The sequence below is a fragment of the Amblyomma americanum genome, chromosome 4 (assembly GCF_052857255.1).
Source record: "Amblyomma americanum isolate KBUSLIRL-KWMA chromosome 4, ASM5285725v1, whole genome shotgun sequence".
Classification (NCBI taxonomy): domain Eukaryota; kingdom Metazoa; phylum Arthropoda; class Arachnida; order Ixodida; family Ixodidae; genus Amblyomma; species Amblyomma americanum.
The window spans coordinates 207,394,174-207,402,748 of NC_135500.1; the positions used below are offsets into that span (position 1 = coordinate 207,394,174).

Sequence of the window (8,575 nt, forward strand, 5' to 3'; positions counted from 1 at the left end):
AGCTCACGCGGTCGAAAGCAACTTGCAGCCCCGAAGTGACGCTTATGTGAACGGCCAAAGTGAAGTTTCGAGAAGTAAACTATAAATGTTGTAGAAAAAATCATGGGGGCACTTTGTTGACCTAAAGTGCGGTGAGGCGAAAGCCTTTAGCGCGGTGTTCCTGCTTGTGTCAGTGTTGTGTGCTTAAGATGTTAAGCACGCAATCGTTTGTGAATCTTAAATGCTGGGGATTGAAAAATAATAAGCCCCTGCCTGCACACATAAAGTAGTGTGAGCCGTAAAAAAGAATTAAAAATAATTGTACACAGTTTACACCGCCAAAAGAGAACCGCATATGCGTTCGCAGGACAGTATCAGATGAGATAGGCCAAGTAGCTCTGATTCAAGTTGACTTGGCTAAGGCGTTTGATAAAGTTCGGCACGATTTCTTGTTCGCGGTCTTGGAGTATGCAAATATTGGTGACGTCTTGCTCAAAGGCATAAGGCTGTGCTATAAGAACTCCTATACAAGGGTTATTGTTAATCAGGAGCTAACGAAACCAGTACCACTAGAAGCATCTGTTCGTCAAGGATGTCCACTGTCTCCATTGTTGTTTGCCCTATATCTGGAACCCCTCTGTCTCAGTATAATTAACAGCGCAGCTATCCGCGGTTTCTCTCTGGCTCAATGTGAAGTTAAAGTTTTAGCTTACGCTGATGATGTCGCCCTCTTTTGTTCTGACAAAAAGAGTGTACTCGAGGCTCTAAACTTGACTAAACAGTTCTGCGATGTATCAGGCGCGGCTCTTAATTTAGAGAAATTCAAAGGCTTTTGGTTGGGTCATTGGGGAACTAGGCCAAGCCAGTTCGGTGGTATATGCTGGAACTGTAGCCCTCTTGAGTACCTAGGCGTTCCGCTGCACCAAGTTCGCAACAGTACAGCCTACTGGGATTCACAAACTGTAACTCTACGGCGGCAAACACAGGCTTGGATGGGTAGGGAACTCTCAGTGTTTGCGAGGGCACAGGTCTGTAACATTTTTTTGTTTGCAAAGCTCGCGTATGTCATTCAAGTCCTGCATTGTGCGAGGAGGAAGGTGCAAGCAATACATAGAATATTTGCAGCATTCGTTTGGCGCTCTCAATGGGAGCCGATGAGGCGTGACAACCTGTTCCTTCCCTTAGAGGGTGGTGGAGTGGGCCTTGTTCACCTGTTCGTGCATCAGCTCGTTTCCCGTTTTTTCTTTTTCAAATTGGCAAACGACCCGTTTCTGGTAGCTGTGCTCATTAGGCGGCTTAGTTTTCATTTGCCTTACTTATTCGCACCGACTGTGCAGGCTCGTGAGGGGACTTTATGGGGATTTCTTAAGGAGGTTGCTGACACTTTCAATTTTCTCACTGTGCGCTTCTCTTTAGATTACCTGTATAGCCTCTCGAGAAAGCAGATGACCCAGGCTCTCACCGAGTCTTTGTTCCCTACACCATTGTATCGGCAGCCTTATCTGGGGTCTTTGGACATCAGTGTTCTAAAGCGTGTTAGGCGGATGTGCATTCAGGCAGCCGCTAAAACGTTCTTTTTCAAACTACACACAGCGACGCTGCCTGTCAAGACATTTCTTAATGACAAGGGGATGTTTGTACCCTGGAATGTGAATTGTCGTCTGTGTAACGTGCCTGAGACAATTGATCATTGCTTCATCCTGTGCCGTGATGCCATGTTCTTTTGGGACATACTACAACGAACTCTTAAGAAGGACATTGAAATTACACCATACACTATTAGATTTCTGCCTGTTGACAAAAACTCTGTTGTGCCTTATGACGTGTTTGTGTTGATGGGACTATTCAGTCTTTGGAAAAGCCGTATGATGGACAGACATGCCGAGCCACCAAGATCGTCCAAATCTGTGTTTCGGGAACAGTGTGCGTTGGTGAAGAGTGTATATGCTGCTCGCGACGAACCTCCAAGCTGGCTGCCGTGCCTAGATGCTTGTGTGTGCCTCCCTGAATTTTGATGTTTTGATGGGGATGCAGTGGTGAGTTAGGGCTATGGGGGGCTCATATTAAGCAGCCCGGCAACTTGAGACGCGAACTAGTCTGATTGAAGTTTCCTCCTTTCTACAGAAGTTCTTCCATGCAATAAAGAAAAAAAATCGCAGGAAGTAGCGTAGTCGTTAGCACGCACGGCTGCGGAACGGCAGGTTGATGGTTCGAATCCCGCCGTGCGCAAGGATTTTTTTTCCTTACCAAGTCATCGATGTGACATGACTTGAGACCGACAAGGTCATGGCCGCAAGTATGAGCCATTAAGGGCTTTCGCCTTAAAAACTAAACGGGTAAACTTGTCGATATAGGCGATTAATACTTTTGGTCGGCAGTGTGATGCTACATAAAAATATTTTTCTACGATTGCGCGCAGCCGCGGAGCGCAGATGATGACAGCTCTCTTAAAGTTACTGAGATAATCATTGCTCACAATAAATGAAGCTTAAGAAGCATACTTGCCGCATTTCATCAGATCCAAATTTTTTTGTTTTAAAGTCGTGTTGTTTATTTAGATTTTCACCTTGGTCCAAGGGGACATATCGCAGTTGTTGTGAACACACTCTTGCACTGCAAAACGCTAGTGCGAAGCTTATCGTTATCTTCGTCATATATACCGTTGTCACCATTATCACAATATATTGCGTACAAAATAAAATAGTAGCGATTTCAGGGATTCCAGCGGGCACAGTTCACCCGCAGTTTCCGTTGAGGATCCTGATCTTCTCCGATATGATCTTGGAGTGCTTGTCCAGCCAGTCGCGGCTCAGGCAGTGCGCGTCCAGCTTCAGCTCGGAAGCGACGCCACCCTTGGCCCCAGCGACGCCTTGGACGCGAACTCCGTTCTCGGACACCTCAACCACGTTCTCGCAGTACTTATCACACACAAACACACGTCCTTCCACCTTGAGCGTGTCGCTCTCCAGGCAGGCCCGCCGACCGGCACGTCGCTCCTCGTGCATCTTCTTGGTGAGCAGCCTCCGCTGCTGCCTCACCGTGTACGAGAAGTCCTCGCGGATCCCGATGCCAGTTCCCTTGAGTCTGCCGCTCGCCTTCAGTAGTTCCCACTTCTTAGCCTCGCCCGTGAGCTTGACCAGGATGGGCCTAGGGAACGAAGGCGACTTGAGCCTGTAGGCACTCACAATCTGCTCCGCAGTCAAGGGAACGTTCAAGTGGTCGTTGACGACTTTGAGCACGAGTTCGGAGCACCACTCTGGGTCCATCTCGGTCTCTGAGAGTCCGAAGATCACCACATTGCACTTTCGCTGCCTGTCGTCGGCCTTGTCCAGGTCGATCTGGGCGCTGTTGATCTGCCTGGCGAGGCTGGAATGTTTTTGGCGCAGCTCGCGCAGGCGCTGCTCGGTGGCTTCCATGTCCCGGAGAAGGTAGCGCATCTCGTTGCAAGCTCGGTCCAAGGTGTCCAGTCGGTACACGGACTTGAGGTACAGGTCCTCGCACTCTTCGGCGTTCACCACACTGGGGTCCGAGGAAGCGAGGCATGGTGCGAAGAATTCGTCTTCTTCACGGTCGCACGAAGCCATGGCTTCTTTCTCCGGCGGTGTCGATGGCAGGGCCCCGGAATCGAGCCCGTTTGGAACTTGGCGGGACACTAGTCACTGGGCAAAGACTACGAACAGTATGGCGAGCATAGTGGTTTTCTTGCGATCGTCACGTGCTACTTGCCAGAGCCAGGAAGGGTTGTTAAGCGAACTGGTAGGTGCAAAGCTGTTCCGCCGACAACATTTTTAAGCGCCTGTAAGAAAACGGTGAGAGATTGTGAGCTGAACTTAGCAACACATGCTACGCTACTTGATGCAAGTTCCGGCCCATATTTCACGCTGTTTTTAGTTGAAGCCACATAAAAAGCCCTTCGGAGTTCCTACACATTCACGAATCATTTCTGCACAATGGGCGCAAACTAATTCTTTCTGCGGCTAGGCAAAACAGCTGCCAGCTACCCCCCCCCCCCCCCTTTAAGTCAGAACCTTTAAAGTATTGCTTCCGCGATAAAACTTTCTGAGTTGAATTCAATGCAAAATGATAACCTCGACGTCCGCAAAGCGACATTATGTCCACGTAAGAAGCGCCAAGCAAGAAAACAACTAAGCAATGCGACTGTAAACAAAAACAACAAAGTGTTTGAAGTTGTGCCTTTAACTGAAGTGACACTTCACAGAAAATCAATATCGCCGCAGTTTTATCCATCGTGCATTAGCGAGAGCTCATGAAGATACTTTCCGGCGGATGCCAGGCCTAAAACATCAATTTCTACGGAACATATCTCACTATACTTTAATAAACAACGGTCTGGGATCTGCAGTTTGCTAGAGAGAAGAAAACAAATGAAGGAAAGTAAAAAAATTGGCACGCACCGGTAGTATTCACGCTCTTGTAGAACGTAAGAAAAGCAACAGTGTGGGACAACGTTTTCGGCCGGCCCGACCCAAACAAGGCACAGTCAAAACAGGCGTTGCCGACGCGCACTTCACGAAGCACCCACACGAGCAAAAACAGATGAAGGAGGGAAGCACACGGCTGGGGTCACAGCAGCAGGGGCGACTTGTTGGTTCCGTCCAGAGGACAAAGATGGTCACCGCAGACGCTTCCAGGCGCGGCCAACACGAGGGGTGGGACACAAGACGGCAAACTGCGCCGCTGGGACTCGAGCGGAGCGGGGGAGACCGGCGCAGCTTTGCCTAGCCAGGCTGCAACGTCCCGTAGGCGTCTTGCGCACGGCGTCCTATGTTTAGCGGGGCCTCTCTACGCGTGGGGCGTACCGGCGGCAGCGGCGGCGGCGACCGAGCAAAAATAGGCTGCAGGAATCCTCTCTCCGGCGCCGCAGTTAGTTCCCTGCGAGTCTCGGGCTCGATGATGCTTGTATACCCGGACGCCGGGCATTCTTTGTTCCCATAGACTACGCGGAAAAATAACGCCAGTTTAGCATCGGGCGACCCATTTAAGAAAGGGAAGGCTTGTGCTCGGTGTGAGCGTTTGTATTGAGGAGCTGTTTTCTTTCTTCGTCCCTCTTTCAACTCCTCCGCGAATCGAGTAGCCGGCATTTTCCTGATAGCCAGATTGGAAAATTGAGAGACACTTATCCTCTCGCCCTTTCTACGCTATTTTGGGCTTTTTCCAACAAGTCGCATTCGTTAGCTTTGGTTGGCCGATCGTTTTATGCCGTGCTTTCGTGTTTCTCATTTTCGGCACTTTATTGATGCCTCTTGTCGTCTGTTCTCTGCTCATGTCCTGTGGGAATAAGTACGTTAGGCAGACAAGGCGCTGTCTCTAAAAAAGATTAAAAGAGCATCATGGTAATGTCGCACGTGTGGCCACTTCAGGCCACGTAGTCAAACATTGCAGGGCCTGCAAAACAGAAGAAATGGAAGAAAGTGATAATAAAGCCTGTGTTCAGCTGTGCAGAGAATGCAGCATGATTGGAAAAAAATCGTGACGCTCTGACAAGAGAAATAATGGAGGCACATATGCTGGCAAGATTCCAGGATGCCTGTATAAGCACGCCTTCAATATCATTTTCACAAAAAGAAATGATGTATCTTGATTGTGAGATTTGACACGTGCCACCTTTTCACCGGCACTAGTTGTTTCCATGCATGTTTTTTGTGCTTTCTTTCCTTTCCGGTAGCCAGTAAGTATAAAAGCTTGCTGGCCGTCCAATAAAAATTCAATTGTCAGTCAGCGCTCTGTTGGGTGGCTTGTGTATGTTCCTTGTGTCTCATCTTTAGCGCTGTAGATATGGAAGCACGATTTGCCTTCTTAATCCAACGGTGCCACCATCTCACCATTTCCCTGGTTAACGTACTTTAATATTTTTTCCTTTAACAGAGTGCGGGCCGCCGCGGTGGCTCAGCGGTTTTGGCGTACGGCTGCTGATCCGAAAGACGCGGTTTCGATCCCGGCCGCGGCGGTCGAAATTCGATGGAGGCGAAATTCTAGAGGACCGTGTACTGTGCGATGTCAGCGCACGTTAAAGAACCCCAGGCAGTCGAAATTTCCGGAGCCCTTCACTACGGCGTTCCTCATAGCCTGAGTCGCTTTGGGACGTTAAACCCCCTTAAACCTAAACCTTTAACTGAGTGCAACTGCTACTTAATAATCAGCTATAGCTGTGACGTGCGTGCCCAGGGGACTGAACATTTGGGCTTGAATGGCGTTTAAAAAAATTAATTCGGCGGTTTTCTTCGTTTTTTATTCCATTTAAACCTAAAAGTCCAAACCCAACGTATTTGGCAGACTGGAAACCATTGCTTGCTTTTGCTGGGAAAACGTGAGCTTGCTTTATATGGATATTCAAAATTTCCACCATTCAGGGAGCGCATTCACAATGATCTTGTTGGGTCTTCGTTGGAACGATCCATATGGGAGTGGCTGGTTCTTGGATGCCGACCAGTCATAGTGTGCAACGGGCTGATAGTCAAGGCAGCTATTACGAGAGGCGCGTTCATCAGCTGGCCAATCACGATATCCAGGATGACGAAGGCTTAAACACCACCCGTTCACGAAACGATCCTAAGTACAATAACTCATGAACCGCTTAGTGAATTAAGAATATGATTTTTAAGTTGTTCTTTTTTAAATATAAAGTGGTCTAAAATATGGCCATATCAAGAAATGCATATGTACGACACTTTAAACACAAGAAATCAAAGCCCTCAGAATAGCTTCAATGCAAAGCGGATGCATCGCTTTGCTTTTTGCCTACATGAGCAACAACTCAGTCGAAAATGTGGATTGCTCCCTAGGTAAGACTAAATGTCACCACCCATTACCTGAGCACAACGAAACGGAAAACCTGAACCCATGCCTGTGAACGCTGGCGGTCACAAATAATTTAGGCCGACCTTAATGGAAAGGCGGGGTCACTCGGAGCCTGAAGCAGAATCTAATTAAAATTTGGCACTAGAAATACATTCTTTATTAGGCTATCCTTGTGTAATAGTATTTGCCAGCCTTGGATTCCGGTCAATCGAGAACAGGATTTTTGTTTCATCCAGCGTCTGATATCGAACCCACGTTGGCGTCTAAGTTGCGCGTCATGCATTTTTCTACTAACTAATAATAAATACCTTTCTCAAATAAATTTATTAATACTTTAAATAAGGATCGTCACTCTACCGCGTTGGGAAGAGTTATCTCTTCGCCATCATTATCAGGCAGGCTACGTCTGCTCCAGAGAAATGACACTTTCCAGTCATTTTCACGTATTGCTGTCCTGTATTGCTGACCTCTAAAAATCTACAGAAGTGCAAAGCTACTAGAGAGGACTCAGCGTTCGCACGACGATTCATTTTCGAGCACTTCAGCGGCCATTCTACTTTATCTCGTAATACGGTGGGTGCGTGTTCTATTCGTATCCATATAACAAAAGAAAGCCAAAAATTGTGTAATTGCGCCAAAAGAAGCCTGCAAGTGACGTCATTTCGGCTGGGAACTCAGGCGTAGTTTTGATCTTCTTGGAGCGATGCCATTGGAGCGTTGTTTCTCAGCTCAGCGTTAAATTAGAAAATAAAGCGCTCCTCCGCCACCACATCCGCATTGTGCGCCTTGATGAGGAGGGTAACCTGCTCTACATCTGCGTTCCCACACTTTTCATGCACCAAAATAACCCGCGGTCCTGCACTCAGCCCCACCTCGTAATCGGAGCATGTCCGCCACGCTGTCTCTCGCGGCTCGTTGGCTCCCGTCCAGAGATTGGGTCACAGGCTACGACGTCAGGGGAAAGCGCCCGTGGTCTCAGCGACACCAAGCGGATTCGCTGAGACTGATGCCTCGAAAAAGGTTAGTGAAGTCACCGCACACGCTTGAGCCTGATGGCAAGTGGCATTATGAGGGAAGTAGCGCTGTAAAGAAAGCCGCCATCATTAATCACCCGCTGAATGCAGGCCCCCCTTTAATTTGGCTGCGCGTTGGCAAACAAACGTGGCTCCGCTTCGTGCACGTAGAGCGCACTTCCCCGGTGGCTTTTAAGCGGTGCGCGGTAGAGACTATTTTTCTTCATTACGTGCGATAATTGAGGATGGGGCTGGTAGGCCTTCCCATAGAAGCGAGAGCAAAAATTTGCTGATGAGCCGCGTTAGTTAGCAAGTTATAACGAAGCCTCGAACGCTTATAAAGAAACTTTCGGGGAGCTGGTTGCTGAGAACAACGGATAAAGCCGTAACAGCAAGTATCGTCACGAGCCATGGCATGCGCGGCCTTATTTAATATTCGAGCCAACGGGGGTGCAAACGCAGCTAAAAAGTCTCATACTGTTGCGCTATAATGAGCAGTTTTTGGGTGCCGAAGATTGCTGGTTGTTTGTTGGTTTGAAAGGGATACGTTCGCGTTTTGATATAGAGTTAACGATGCATTAAGGGCCTTGCATGGTCGATTGTTCCCCCGATTCCATTTTGATGCCCTGTGGTAAAGGTTCATACTTAGTCTGGGAGGCTGTATATACTTTCCGGCAAAACAATAGGGTTGCCATTTGAAATGCTAGGACACTGCATGCTTGTATGCTTCATCACAGATCCGCAGTGGTGCTTGCATTTTCATC

The 8,575-nt window shown here is 48.3% G+C and overlaps 1 protein-coding gene across 1 annotated transcript; it reads right to left on the reverse strand.

The window, feature by feature from the left end:
• Nucleotides 1-2,513: 2,513 nt before the first annotated feature.
• LOC144127533 (uncharacterized) lies at nt 2,514-5,019 on the reverse strand. Its single transcript, XM_077660525.1, has 2 exons — nt 4,395-5,019; nt 2,514-3,775 (listed from the first exon to the last, which is right to left on the reverse strand). Exon 2 carries the CDS (start codon nt 3,561-3,563, stop codon nt 2,715-2,717), a length of 849 nt encoding a protein of 282 aa, XP_077516651.1. The 5' UTR covers nt 3,564-3,775; nt 4,395-5,019; the 3' UTR covers nt 2,514-2,714.
• Nucleotides 5,020-8,575: the final 3,556 nt, after the last annotated feature.